This window comes from Pogona vitticeps, chromosome 4 (assembly GCF_051106095.1).
Source record: "Pogona vitticeps strain Pit_001003342236 chromosome 4, PviZW2.1, whole genome shotgun sequence".
Classification (NCBI taxonomy): Eukaryota; Metazoa; Chordata; class Lepidosauria; order Squamata; family Agamidae; genus Pogona; species Pogona vitticeps.
This window is the reverse complement of record NC_135786.1, coordinates 143,871,592-143,887,247: the sequence shown is the minus strand read 5'-3', so window position 1 is coordinate 143,887,247 and position 15,656 is coordinate 143,871,592. Positions and strand designations below refer to the sequence as shown.

General features: G+C 41.9%; 1 protein-coding gene across 1 annotated transcript in view; it reads left to right on the top strand.

Moving 5' to 3' along the window:
* MYO10 (myosin X) overlaps positions 1 to 15,254 on the top strand; it is a 145,528-nt gene extending 130,274 nt beyond the window's left edge. The window contains 7 exon segments of the mRNA XM_078391709.1: positions 246 to 543; positions 3,313 to 3,520; positions 5,510 to 5,646; positions 8,235 to 8,355; positions 11,145 to 11,600; positions 12,860 to 13,051; positions 14,176 to 15,254. Of these exon segments, the coding sequence (XP_078247835.1) occupies positions 246 to 543; positions 3,313 to 3,520; positions 5,510 to 5,646; positions 8,235 to 8,355; positions 11,145 to 11,600; positions 12,860 to 13,051; positions 14,176 to 14,286 (1,523 nt within the window). The 3' untranslated portion in view covers positions 14,287 to 15,254.
* Positions 15,255 to 15,656: the final 402 nt, after the last annotated feature.

The window sequence follows — 15,656 nt, the reverse complement described above, 5'->3', positions numbered from 1 at the left end:
AAGTCACACTAAACTAGGCCCATTGAATCTTTCAGGATCTGATAAATCAGCTCTTTTGTAAGTTCCAAGTGAGCTTGCTCTAGTTGCAACTTATTTTAGTTGGCTCACCAGATCTCCATTGATTGAATGGGCCTACTCTAGTGTGACTTACTTCACTAAGCAACAGGACCTCAGCCTGTTGATTCAGACACAGTATTAGTTTGACAGCTGGATAATTTGAGATACTTCTATGTTTCTATCTGCAGTGCTAAAAGACAAAGGCTACACGACTCTCCAGGATGAAGCAATCAAAATATTCAATTCTCTGCAGCAGTTGGAGTCTGTGTCTGATCCCATTCCTATAATTCAGGGTATCCTTCAGACAGGACATGATTTACGGCCTCTGCGGGATGAGTTGTACTGTCAGCTCATCAAACAAACCAGCAAAGTGCCTAATCCAGGGAGTGTTGGCAATTTGTATAGTTGGCAGATCCTTACATGCATGAGCTGCATGTTTCTGCCAAGCCGTGGCATTCTCAAGTACCTGAAGTTCCACTTGAAAAGGTAAGCAGAATGTCTGAAATACAGTAGAATACCTTTGTTTATTCCCCCCCCCCCCGTGCACATTTTCAATAAGGAAGAGACATTACTTTATCTTTTAGCAATACAACTTCTATTTCTCAAAATATTCTTTTTGCCATGCTATCTCATCTTTGCATGTAACAGGAAATAAACAGGAGTGCCGTAATTGGCCCCATGGAGGGAGACCAAAGATGGGGAATGTGTTGCCTCCCTCCACTGTGCCCTTTTCCAAAAGCTACTCTTTGAGTTTGGGGTGACAACTTTAGTAAATGGGTTCTAGCAGCTATTCTCAACAGGGGCTATATGACAAACACACCCCGGGGGGCCTTGGCACATTTGAAGGGAGCCACAGACTGGAAACAGTTCTTCACACACCACCTTATAAAGTTTGTTATGCGACTTATAAAATCCTGATTCAGCCTATATTTTTTTCTAACTTTTTAAAATTTTATTTCTATGACACATACATACAAACAGCAAACAAAGACATCTAAGACAATCAAAAACATATAAAACCAACAAAACGTATATGCGGGGAGGTATTTCCCATTCAAACTTATCCATTATATAATTCTGACTAGAACAGCTCTTATGCCCTACTCCCATACTGAATCGTACTATATCATAATAATTTTTATAAATTCTTTTACCTCCATCCCCCTCTATTCAATTATCACCATAAGCATTTCTGATTTCGTCTTTCTTATCCACCAATAAGAACCAAACATGGCCAATACAATCATCAAAATAACCATTTCTAAAAACATAAAGATATCATATTAGTCTTATCTACATAGTCACTATTATAATTCACGCATATTTAATATCTCTGTGTAGTTGCCTTATAAACAATAGCATCTAATAATATCTTAATCATTAACATTTCTAAATTCATAATTAAATGTATTTGACTACCATTACTATCTAAGTGTGGCCAGAATTGCTTATAGGCATGTTACTCATATTACTTTATCTATAAACATATATTTCTCAAACCAAAAATTTCTATTGTTATATTCAGCAAGTAACTTTCTTCCTTTTTATTTGTGCTTTCCAGCTCCAGTACTATAGATCCAAAATTAGCCTCTTGCCTCCTTTTTGCCAGTTTTAAAATGCCATCTATAAGATCTCTTTAAGGCATTTTCTCTGTGGTTTACTAATTTCATCCCAATATAATCAGTGCCCTGTCTTTGGAGTATAGTGTATCTATCCAACCTCTGATCATAAATTTCTGTCCCCAGGTTCATCCATTTCGCCCCCTTTACCTTCTTTCCCATGAAGACAATCTCAATATGTTTTTCTCTCTCATTCCCCTACCCCTCCCTTTCCTCCTTTTTGAGCATTTGCTTTCTAAAAAGAACAGTAACTCTCTCTCTGACAATAGGAGTTCTTAAGTCCTTTCAATGGGTTCAGTTGGTTTTTCTTCCATCTCCTCCTTCACGAACAATCCACAAAGTGTCTCCTTGATTTCTGCCTTGGCTTCTGAAATCTGGGCCTTGATTTGATTTATAATGTTCAATTGGAATTCCTGAAAACAACTCTAAAATCAACCTCCATTATGGATTTCAATGATGAGTCTCACACTCTATCTCCAGTCTGTAAACTATAAAAGTCAAACAGGCTAATTGCTCAAATTTCCCTCAGGATTTATTAGCCAGCCCAAACTCAGAGTCCTACAGAGAGCATTCTAATTGTAAATCCAGCCGTAATAAAAATGTTATTTTATTTGTAATCCACCTTTGCAACTTGATGCAGAGTCACATATGGTAAATTGTTCAGAGTTATTTAAAGTTCTCTAGTTTATGAAAAGCCAGTTCTCGGGGAGGAGGGGTTGAGGGAGAAAAGACAAAGTTAGTTTCAGCAGTGATGCAGTTAAAAAAAAACACCAGCGTTACAGGGATTACCAAAGTTCCATGCTGCTTTGAGATCTTCTTCCTTGATCAGCCTCCAAAAAAATAAAAAATAAAAAATCTGATCTATTACTTGCTGTCGCTTAGTGCAGTTCATTAATCTCTGTTCATGCAGTTAGATCATAAATCTTCATATCACCCCCTTCACCGGGCATCTACTCACCATTAAGATGGCGACCTTCACGAAACAGTTGCGTGCAGGAAGGGAAATTCTTTCAAAAGACAAACCGCCATCTGAAATTCGGCGTTTCCAAACTCCACTTGCTGCAAGTCCACTCTCATGTGGGAAACTTGCCCGCCATCTCCTGGGGGGGGGTGTCTGCTGTCTCGGAGTAAACCCAGGGGTTCCCAGAACCCTGAAATCTCCCTGTTCTCGCTACCCGTTGCTCCGCCTCTCATCCATCCTATATTTCATGTTGTGTTTATGGCTGAGACCGAAACAAGGTTGAGAATGGCTGCTCTAGAGAGAAAGGTGGAAGCAAAGTGGTTGGAGAAGAGGAGGGGAGGAGAACAGGAAGTCAGCCCCCCCTTTTTCCTCAACACTCTTGACTCTCTACTCTGTGTAACTTCTTGGACAAATCAGTTTTATTTCTGAATGAAAAAAGGACTGAAACCAAATTGTAAGTGATTAGCCCAAAGTTTTCATTAAAATTAATGGACAAAAACAGTTTTATATGTGAACCTTTGCTTAGAATATTTTTAATGGACATGAACATTGTCTTCTGAAGGCTAAATTAAGGGCTGCATCACCTATGTTAAAATTCTCTCATTGTGGCCTTTTCAGTGTCTCTCAGAACTTGACACAACTAGAAGAAATTGAATTCAGAGTTTGTTCCCACAGGGTACATGACCAGTTTCCAGGCACAGAAATGGAAAAGTATGCCCTTTTCATTTATGAATCATTGAAAAAGACCAAAAGCAGAGAGTTTGTGCCATCACGGGATGAAATTGAAGCCTTGATCAAGAGACAGGAGATGACATCTACAGTCTACTGCCATGGTGGTGGCTCCTGTAAGATCACCATTAACTCCCACACAACAGCAGGCGAGGTGAGATGAGGATACAATGGGGCAGGGCTTTATGATGTATGGGGGACGTGCTTCCATAACCAGCTTTGCAAGATGCATTTGTGCTTCAGCTGTAGGAAAATTTGCAGAACATGTGGCAATGTACTATTTCAAAAGAGGTGATATTTGGCAAGTAAAGCCCAAAAGCCCAGTCAATTCCCCACATTCCCTGTGAAGTAGAAATGTACATTTTCAGGCACAGCAATGCATGTGTTTTCCAATGTGTCCCTTTGATAACAGAGTCTATGCGCCAGGCTTGGGTTGATGTTGGTTAGCGTGACTCGACATCCTAACTTTTTGTCCAGATAGTTAGACAGTGGCCTTCCAGTCTGTGAATTTTTAACAGCTGTACACTTTTTGTCATTTTTCCCCAAACAAAAGCATTTAGTGTTGCCAAATGTTCCAGTAGTGCCACAAAAGAAAGACAAAAAGCTTGAATCTGAAGAGTCACAGTGGAGAAAAATATAATTACGTATCTGGGACAGTGATTTGCTTTGGAACACTGGCTAGTTTGTACTTGTGCTTTTATTGATTCTATTACATGCTGTTTCATGATAGCAGAGTTCTACTAAGTGGATGATGATGATGATTGCTATCATTATTTTCTACTATTATTTTTTCCTTCTGTACCCATGGTCCCATTATTAGTAACTTACATGCAGTTATACAACATTCTTGAGAACAAAAGTAGATTTTCAATTACAGTGGTGCCCCGCACAGCGACGTTAATCCGTTCCAGGATTAACGTCGCTGTACGAAAACATCGCTAAACGGAAAGAAAAACCCCATAGGAACGAATCAAACCCTGTTTAATTCGTTCCTATGGGGCAAAAACTCACCGTTCAGCGAGGATCCTCCATAGGGGCGGCCATTTTCGCCGCCTCGGTAAGCGAGGAATCCGTCCTGAAAACAGCGGCGGCCATTTTGCAACCGCCGATCAGCTGGCATTTCCCCCCAGCTGGCCGGCGGGTGTTTCAAAAGTAGCCAGAAGCAGGAGAGGGGGAGCCAAGCGCCAGGCCCTTTCCCTCTCCCTGCCGCCGCCGCTGCCGCCCTGGGAGGAACAAGCCGGCCGGTTGCCGGCTTGAAGAGGAAGAGGAGGAGGTGAAGGGGGAGGAGGAGCCAAGCACCCGGCAGCGCTGGGTCTTTTTCTTCCCCCTTCCCCCTCCACAGCCCGGGAAGGGACAAGGCAGCCGGCTGCCGGCTGGAAGAGAAGGAGCTGAAGGGGGAGGAGGAGCCAAGCACCCGGCAGCGCTGGGTCTTTTTCTTCCCCCTTCCCCCTCCACAGCCCGGGAAGGGACAAGGCAGCCGGCTGCCGGCTGGAAGAGAAGGAGCTGAAGGGGGAGGAGGAGCCAAGCACCCGGCAGCGCTGGGTCTTTTTCTTCCCCCTTCCCCCTCCACAGCCCGGGAAGGGACAAGGCAGCCGGCTGCCGGCTGGAAGAGAAGGAGCTGAAGGGGGAGGAGGAGCCAAGTGCCCGCCCGCGCCGGGTCTCTTTTTCTTCCCCCTTCCCCCTCCACGGCCCGGGAGGAGCGAGCCCGGCCTTCGGATGAGCCGCCGCCGCCGCCTCCTCAGAGGAAGAGGTCTCCCCGCTCAAGCTCCCACCTGCATTTTCCCCCAGCTGACCGGCGGGAGCTTGAGAAGGACCGCAGGGGGAGCCCTCTCCCGCAGTCCTTCTGATGCCCCCGCCGGTCAGCTGGGGGAAAATGGTGCCTATGGGGAAAAATCGCTAAGCGATTTTTCCCCATAGGTAACATCGTAATACGATCGCTTTTGCGATCGCAAAATCCGCATCGGTATGCGGATTCTTCGTTAAACGGGGCACCCGTTAAGCGAGGCACCACTGTATTTGTGCTACAGATGGCAGTTGTACGTGTGCCCAATTCTTACCTTGCCTCCATTGTCTGTTAATTGATGTTGCTACTCTGTAAAGTCCAACTATTCTTGTGTTGTCTCATTTTCTTTTTATCTACTAGGTTGTTGAAAAGTTAATTCGAGGGCTGGCCATGGAAGATAGCAGAAATATGTTTGCCCTGTTTGAGTACAATGGCACTACAGAAAAAGCCATTGAAAGCAGAACGGTTGTGGCTGATATCTTGGCAAAGTTTGAAAAGTGAGTGTGCCTCTCCTAATGAGTAAGCAATTAAAATAGCTAACAGCAGGTTTTCTGAATTTCTCTTTCTTGAATCAATGGCATTTCCCCTCCTCCCCTTTAAAAAAAGGATTAATGAGGTGTTTTGCAGCGTGAGGGCAATTTCATCACTCTTCATTGTGAGACTGGTGTTCTGTTCCCCTGAAATTTCCTCTCATGCCTTTCCATCAATAACCCTGCCTGTTTGGACCTTCTCCACTTTAAGCCTTTCTTTTAAGATTTTCCACATCTACTGTAAATGTACCAATCACGGGTTCAAACTTGTAATTAGAGTTTAGGAAAACCCAACTTTCCAGTAGCTTCTAGGAGATCCCCAGTGCTGGCCTGTTGAAACCAGAATCCAGCTGGCTACAGTGTCTCTAGCAAAATCTATTAAAGCCTCCAGAGAATTTTCTCTGTCATATTCTCCACCTGCTGGGATGGTCCATTCATCTTGGAATCTACATTTTACATTTCAGTCCCTTCTAAGTATATTACATTTCTTGTATGTTTTTTTTAATATCCTAAGCTAGTGATTTGGGACCCCCAAATATTATTGGACATATCCTCCTAGAAGCCCTCATCAGCATAGGAAATGGTCAGGGATTGTGGGTGTTAATAGTCCAGCAACGACTGAAGACCAAGCTTGGGAATAACTGTTCTGAAGCAAGTGCAACCTATTTATTTGCTCACTGGGTTTCTCTCTGAACCTACATTTGCAGTGCTGGCATCATCGTTCCTTCGATGGGAACCCCAGTAGCTAAAAAATTTTATGTTTTTTCTTTCAACAGCAAACAACTCAAAAAGGCAGTTTCCTGTCAACCTGATTACAGTGGGCCCTCGACTTATGAACTTAATCCATTCTGGGAGGACGTTCGTACCTCGGAAAGTTCATAAGTCGACATATCATTTCCCATTGAAATGCATGGGAATGGAATTAATCCGTTCCAGCATTTCAAAAAATAAAAATAAAAATACAAAAATAAAAATAAAAAGAGCAAGTCCCACGTTGGGACTGCAAAAAAACACACACATACAAACAACAGAAACATAACCCCCCAGTCCAAACCCACCCTCCAAAACCCACACAGAAAAGTTTTTTTAAAACTTACCAGTCCGAAGCCTCCCGGCCCTCCGCTGGCTCTGCTGCCTTTGGAGCTTTCAAAGGGCTTCCTCCGATGTCGGGGAAAGCTCTTTGAAACCTCTGAAGGAACCAATCGCGGCGGCGAGGACCCCCAGGGAGGTCTCCCATGGTGGTGTGCAAGCCCTGGGAGACCTCCTTGGGGGTCCCTGCCGCCGCGATGGGCGGCTTCAGAGCTCTCTGAAGCCAAAAAGGCAGGGAGAAAGCACGGGAAGTTTGAACTTCCTGCGCTTTCTCCCTGTCTTTTTGGCTTCGGAAGCAAGCCGGCAGGCCAGGGAGGAATCGGCTCCCTCCTTCCACCCGATGGTGAGTCCCCTTTGCGCTGGCTGAGCTCAGCCCAGTGTGAAGAGGACTCAGCATCAGGTGAAAGGAGGGAGCCAATTTCTCCCCGGCCTGCCGGCTTGCTTCTGAAGCCAGAAAGGCAGGGAGAAAGCGTGGGAAGTTCAAACTCCCCACGCTTTCTCCCTGCCTTTTTGGCTTCGGAGGTTTCAGAAGGCTTCCTCTGATGTTGGAGGAAGCCTTTTGAAAGCTCCAAAGACAGGGAGGAAGGGCAGGAAATTCGAATTTCCCACCCTTTCTCCCTGCCTTTTGGGTTCATAACCCGATCTGCGTTCGCAAGTAGGGTTTACTACTTGCAATGAGATCAGGTTTGTAACCCGAAATGTTCACAACTAGGGCCGTTCATAAGTCGAGGGCCCACTGTAGTCCAGATTTTTTTAAATTTGGTTTATTGTTCAGATTAGTGTATTTGTGCCCACTGCCCATGCAGCCATACATCCCATCAGTTTCCAGCAGTCTCCCGTTACATCTGAGCCCAAATCCCATATTCCCTGATAAATCAGGAAGAGAAAACCAACTTGAATTCCTGGCTTAAGACTCTGGCTTGATGACATTGACAACCTAGGGGGTCCAAGGTCACATGACTGGAGTTTTTGTTCTTTATTAGTTTAGCCTCTCCTGCTGATGAGAGGTGGTCACTGGGCAGAGTGTACTGGCAACACAGAGAATCAGTAAGAAGCCAGAATTCTGAGTTATCTTTATATTCAAAACATGGCAGCTGGCTTAGTAATTTGAATGTTAGCGAATCCTTTATTTCACAGAGCACAGAAAATATTGGCTGTAGTATAAAATATTTCTTTTATTGTTATTATATTATTATTATTTATTTAATTTATATCCCGCCTATCTAGTCGTGGTGGACTACTCTAGGCGGCCAACAACAGAGATAAAATACAATAACATAAAACAGCATAATTACAACAACAATTAAAAATAGGGAAACAATAAAGGAGAGAAGAAAATCAAAAGTAATCTGGAGAGAAGGCCTGCCGAAACATCCAAGTCTTTAATAGGTTCTTAAAGGTGCCCAGAAGGTGTTAAGAAAATTTTATTCTTTAAGCTCAATATACTCTGTATATAACACTTTCAGGCTTGGAGCTGCTTCAGAGGGAAATAACACAACATGGAAATTTTACTTCAAGCTCTACTGCTTCCTGGATACCGAACATGTGCCAAAAGATAGTGTGGAATTTGCATTCATGTTTGAGCAGGTAAAAAGAATAAGATTTAATGTCAAGATCTATGGTATGTGGAACAATCCAGAAGGATGCTCTCCTGGCACTAGTTCATTTGAATAAGGTGGTCTTGTGGAGCAGTTCTGAGTAGCATCAGCAATAAAAATATTTCTCATTCATATTTCTACTTTTGGAAACTGCTTTCAAAGACAGAAACAGTGGTGATTATTCATAATAGGGATTCTACTGTTTAGCTAGGCCTAGCTTTGCTTAGGCTTTCTGTTCCTGTCCCAGTGCTAGCTGGGAGTTTTCTTTCTGAACAGGAAACCAGCCAGAGGTAGGCCTAACTAAGCCCCATAGCCTTCTAGCTTAGGCCTTTTCTCCCAGGTGAGTGAAATCAGATAGAATTCCCAGAACAGGGTATTACAGGATTTATAATCCAATAAACCTGAAAATCCCATTGCTAGTATCTGCTTTTCTTTGACACATATCAAATTGCATTTTGACCCATCATTTGCCTTGATCACTGAGTTATATTGACTGAAATCCTGTTAGTAGCATAAACCAAAGCATAATGTCCCATTTGTTCCTCCCTGATAAACAAGAGTGCTGCGATTCTCAGATGTGCATTCGTGCACACACGAAGCCTGGCTGTGTACCTGCCCCCAAGAATTATGGCAGCAGTGTTTTGTTTAGTAGGAGGAAGGGATGGAAAGTTATGCTCTGGCTTACTCTGCAAACAGGATTATATACTTTTTGGTATTCCTATGCCATGTTTTTATACTTGCTGTATTTGCTTTGTTTTTCTGTGTCTGTCTTAAATATGAATGTTTATCAGCCACATCAAAAACCTGTAGAGCTTGGGGTACACAAAATGGACATCAAAATCTGTGACTTCATTATTTCCAGTATCTCACCAGTGATCATGGGTGCAGGAAACTGTAGTTTAAGATCCTGGTTATTAAACAGTTGCAGCAGGGAAACCCCTGCTACAGTTGTTTAAGCAGATCACGTTTCAAACACTGAAACTCATTTAAGGGAGATGCTAGGCTGGCCGTCATGCTGTTTTCCTTCCACTACAAGTAGCAGATAGTAGAGGCAGGTTTTTGACAGTTGACTGGCTGCTAGAAAAGTAACCAGCATGAATGAGTGTTCTGCTTCCCTGTCCATGTATTTTCTATGATGTTTTTAATTCATTAGTTCTTTAATGTAATCATTTATTTAATTGGATTTTAACATTGAAATAGTTTATATTACATATATCTTGCTGTGAGCAACCTATCTTGCATCCCAGTTTTGTATGGAAATGAATGTAAATGAAAACAAAGTAAATACAGAAACATGTGTATAAATAAAAAAGAGGTTGGAAAAATAAATGGAAGATGCTATTAATATGTCTCATCCCCTTGTAAAACATCTAAGTTGTTGATCATCACGGCATATTCTGGAAGTGAATTCCACAGTTTTAAAGAAGCACTCTTGTCCCTGTGTGTTTTTTTTAGGTTATCCATAAGTAAACTAAAAATATGACATACCTCTTATGCTTGCTATAACCATTAATTGGAACTATTAGCAGCAGTAGCGGCTCATTATTGTTTCAGTTATTCCTTTGGCTCCTCCATTACTGATTGTTAGGAGCACCATCCAAACAACTGTGCATGAGTAAATGCAGAAGCGCCAAGTGCCACCACTCTTGGAAGAAAGGACAAGCATATAATAGTTTAGGATGTAATCGACTAGAAACATGGTTGAGGTACTCTCCTCACTAGCCAGTAACCTCACATGGCAGCTTCATCTTGCAAGCAGACAGGTGTTTCTTTTGCAATTACAGTGGTGCCTTGCAAGACGAATTTAATTCGTTCCGCGGTTAATGCCGTCTTGCAAAAAATTTGTCTTGCGAAGCGCACAAATAAAAACAAAGTCAAATTGAGTTGAGGGTTTATTAAGTGCTCTTTAGAGCCATACATAATGTGCAGATGATTTCAAAAATTTCAATCAAAAAACTAACTTTTTAAACATCATAGAAAAACATTTAAAAATCAGCAAACATGAGGCAGGAACATCTGCCTTCACTGAAACTGAACAGAACCAGTTACTAACAGTCCTTGGATATTGAAAAACTCTTCAGAAAGTGCATTTTCAAGACATGTAAACATGCAGAAACCAACAGTACAGAAACTTTTTACATTTCACATTTTATAGTGAACAAGTGAGGCTGAAGTCTTCTAACAGAAAACATCTTGCAAAGCATGGCCATAGGAACATTCGTCTTGCGAGTCATCAATCCTATCGCCAAACCCATTCATCTTGTGAGTTTTTCATCCCATGAGGCATTCACCTTGCAAGGCACCACTGTATATCTGCAGTTCTCTACAGAGAAGCTGGTTACCTGCAGAAGCAGCTGCTTGGCTGCCCTCCGGTGGCTTTCATCAACACTTGCATAGGCACAAGTGAACAAAGCTAGGAGGGTTGTAAGTACATACTATAGTTCCCATTGAGTATTTTTGTGGGAGGAACAGCAAACAGTAAGCCCCAAATCAGTAATAACTACTTCCAATACTGATTTGTACATCACGTCCTGCTGTTCAAAGCACATCACACTCATCAACCAGTGAGCCTTACTACAACCCAGCGATGCAAATATTATCTTTGACTTGTGGGGGCAGCAGTGGGAATCAGATAGGGGCTGAGAGGCTTACCTAAAACTGCCTGGTGAATACATGGCAAGTGGCAGGATTGAAATTGGAGTCAGTCGGTGCTGAAACTTAAGATCCAGAATGTTGCAGTGTATCTCATTGTGAAAGGATTGCTTTTCTTCCCCATAGGCACATGAAGCAGTGATTCGAGGACATTATCCAGCTCCCGAAGAAACCCTCCAGATCCTGGCTGCCTTGCGGCTCCAGTACCTACAGGGAGATTACACTTCATCCAATATCACCGTGCCAGAAATAGAAGAAGTCTATCCATTGCAGAGGCTCAGATCTCGCATTATGCAGTCCACTAAAACATTTACCCCAACAGAGAGGCTAGAGAAGAAGCGGACCAACTTTCTGGAAGGAACTCTCAGGAGGAGTTTCCGCAGTACTTCCATCAGCAGGCAGAAGATGGAAGAGGACCAGATGCTGGATATGTGGGTGAAAGAGGAGATCTCTGCAGCCAGAACCAGTGTGATTGACAAGTGGAAAAAAATGCAGGGAATGGGCCAGGAACAAGCAATGGCAAAGTACATGAGCTTGATTAAAGAGTGGCCTGGCTATGGGTCAACCCTCTTTGATGTAGAGGTGAGTGTACCAACATTCTTCTGGCATTTTCAACAGCACAATCTTTCACAAAAAAATGCAGCTAAACAGAGCTTTCTAGTCTGTGGGATGTAAATTAGATTTTATGATACTCTTCCAAACGTTTGCAAGTCTGTGCACCATCTCTTTGTAAACTGCTTTGCCAGCATGGATGGGAGAGGTAATAAAGTTATGATAACATTTCATCTGAGACGGATTGAGAAGCAGCCCCCAAATGCCCCTTAAATCTTCACAGTTGTTTAGAGAAATATTGCTTACACCAGTGGTCCCCAGCCTTGGGCCTCCAGATGTTCTTGGACTAGAACTCCCAGAAGCCTTCACCACCACCTCTGCTGGCCAGGATTTCTGGGAGGTGAAGTCAAAGAACATCTGGAGGCCCAAGATTGGGGAGCACTGGCTTACACCACTTTAAGGAGCTGTTAGGTCTTTGTGGCATCAGCAGCTATTACAGTAATGTATGCCTGTCCCAGGGAAGCAGCATAGAGAACTACATCTAAAAGGCCTCCAGACTAAATCTTTTCATATCAAAAGTATCTTCACAGACATTGGGACCAACCTGCCCTTCCCCACTTACTCGGCTAAAGTCCAGCTTAGTGGCCCTCTTTCCTGATACATCTAAACTGTTTAGTGTAACCATTCTGTCTAAGCATTAGCATCTAATTTTCTGGAGTGATTCAGGCCTGGAACATTTGCATGTACATATCTTGTTGAGATTCCCCAATCTAGGAATTTATAAGAATCTAATAAGAAGAGTCAAATGACTTTAATTGCATATCATCTTTTCTTAAGCAGTAGTAGCACAGTGAGGGGTACAAAAAGTGAATTAGGAAGCACACTGCAGGCTGAACAGTGCTCTAGAAGTAATTATTTGTAACTGCATTTGGGTAACCATAGAAGTATTCAATAATCATTTGTGCTACCGTTTCCCCAAAAATAAGAACTGACTTGAAAATAAGCCCTAATATGATTTTTCAGGATGCTCATAATATGAGCCCTACCTCCAAAATAAGCCCCAGTTAAGTGAGACCCTGCCTTCCACTATTGTGCAGCAACCAGAAGATGACATGACTGGATTTGAATAAATGTAGATTGTTGTACATGAAAAAATAAAATAAAACTTCTCCTAAAAATAAGCCCTAATTTTTGGAGCAAAAATTAAAATATGACCCTGTCTTATTTTCGGGGAAACACAGTAGTTTGTTTCCATTCTCTTTATGATATTCTGTTTTTTGCTTCCCTAGTGTAAAGAAGGGGGCTTCCCTCAAGAACTTTGGTTGGGTGTCAGTGCTGATGCTGTTTCGGTCTACAAGCGTGGAGAAGGCCGGCCGCTGGAAGTGTTTCAGTATGAACATATTCTCTCCTTTGGTGCTCCCCTGGCGAATGTCTACAAGATTGTGGTTGATGAAAGAGAGCTGCTTTTTGCAACCAGTGAGGTGAGAAAGGATTGCCACCGGCCCCTTCTGCTTTGTTGCTCTCTTCAGATCCCTTTACTTATTGGCCAATCGGTATGAAAAGAAAAAGCATAACCACTCTGCCAGTGTTCAGGATCTTCCATGCTTCTGTTGCCTGCACAATTTCACAAAAGGTCTTAGGCTGAAACTTCAGCCTTGTGCATACCTACTTGAGAATAGGTCTCATAGATCTCAGTGGGAAGTGCCAAGAAGTGTGCATAGGACTGAGCTGTTAAAGAAGACGTAGGACAGCTTATTCCAGTGGCCAGGCTCCTGACAGTTAGTTACAAAAGCATAAGTGCTGTGACATAAACCACAGCAGCAAACTGGCACTAGTTCATGAATTGCTACTTCTATACCCTGTTCACACAACAGTTCATGCAGCTAGTGCATAATGAAGAATACAATTGCCATCTTGTTAACCAGTTTTAATTCACTTCTGCTGCTCATGCCACTGCACTTAACACTGGCATAACTATTCCACTGGGTTTGGACCAATCCTTGTTTCAGGATAAGCTTGTGTGCCCTTGCTCTTCCACAAACAGCTCTTGAGTTATATACTGTAATAGGACTGTACTACACTGTTTTCCTTTACTGTAAAAAGGATACTCAAATTTGTTTTAGTTTGGTTTGGGTTTTTTTCCCCTCATTTTTTAAAACTGGACAGTGTTAGAAAAACTGTACACTGGTAGAATATGTAGGAAGATTTGCTGTATAATTAATGTGCAGAATTTCCTTGGTGAAGAATACTATGGCCCTGCCATCTTTTAATTATTATTTTGAGAACATATGCATACAATTTCATACATTCTTGTCACGTAAATTTTGTTAAGTGCAGTTTTACAATTAGATGGGGTTGTCCTTGTCCCTGTTCTGCTGGCTTCAGTGAAAATGAAAAGACTGGTTCAGTTCAACAAAATGTAAAATGTAACTTAAAGCCACATAACCATCAACAGAACCCAGAGCCAGTCGGAAAAATACAGTGTGACTTTTCCTGGACTTGGACCCCATTAGTCTACAATTGGAAAAACCTCATATAGGTGTACTCTTCGTTAAAAAAGAGAGAGTCATTAACTTATTTTGCACTGCTTTTATTGTCTTGGTAGGTGGTTGACATTGCCAAACTCATGAAAGCCTATATCAGCATGATTGTGAAAAAACGTTACAGCACCTCTCGATCAGTGAGTAGTCATGGAAGTCAAGGCAGCTCCAGGTGAAGCAAATAAATCTGCTGAGGAAACATATCACTGCCAACCTATTGTTTCTCCCAAAACAGTGACCAGAGACATCTCTCAAGCCACAAATAAATTCATGATCCTAGGAGAACCTTCAAGCAATACTTGTTGTGCCACAAGCTTAGCAATATAACATCTCCTTGCTTTGTCCTGTACTAAACTTTATCAGATAGCATCCTTTCAAGCCTTCCAAAGTTGTTACCTCTCATAACATACTGTATGCCTTAACTTTTAATACACTGCTATCTAAGCAGGAGAAGTGCCTTAGAATGTTTTTAAACAAACTTACATTGATCTACAGTACATTGTATTATTACAGAACTTTAATCAACCACTTAGAACATTAAGGAAGAGCCCGTTCAGCCATCTTGCACTAACCAATTGACTGGTTCATGCATGAGGTGGGAAAGAAGCACCTTCGTGGGAATGCTGCAGGCGGCCTTCCTTGTGGACTTTAATCACAATGTTGTGTTCTCCTTCCTCGCCCCCATCTTCCTTTCATATGTGTGCATGCATATACGGCCAGGGTCATCTTTCTCTAATTTTATTCCATGTCTCAAAACCTTTTGAAATTAAAAGGGAATAATAATGTGCAATGGTGTAAACAGTCTTTATGTACATTTTAATAGTCCAGAGCTATGGTTGTCTCGATTGTAGAGTTTCTTATAAGCCAGTTTTATTTACAAATTTGAGGGGCGGTTTCACAACAATTTTTTTTGTTTTTTCTTCTAGAAAAGATCTCTTTTCCACCTTTTGTTACATATGTATGTAACATGTCTGCATTTCTGTACCTGCTGTATTATAGATAACACGTTTAGTTGAAAGAAACTGTATTTATAGAGTGCCCTTAATATGGAAATGCCATTATCAGCACAATAGTCAATCATTTGTCTTCAATTTATAAAGTTACGTGGTTTTTAAAAATATATTAAACATTTCTTTTGAAAATGTGTACAGTATTTAAAAGGTTTGTACGATGCTAGTTGGAGCTTGTATATGAAACAAGTAAATCAGATAGAAAATTATGAATTGGATTTAATGGAGGATATGCTGTGTCTTCTTAACATTTAACTGCTCTAGATTCATAAGAAAAGGAAATAATGGCATCAAACAGTAGAAAAACTGTCCTAGGACTTCAGTTCTGCACTGAAAACTTGTAATATAGACTAAGTAATTGGATTACTAGTCTTAAAGGGGTAGGGTGAGGGAAAAACCCTACAAACAGTAAACCCAGTTTTCATATGGTTGGGTTTTAACATACTGTGGTGATCCCCCTTGTTGCCCCTTTATTTCCTTTGGGCTCCACAAAGGTAAACACGCCTTTTTCCTTCTTTTCACTGCCACCAGGTATT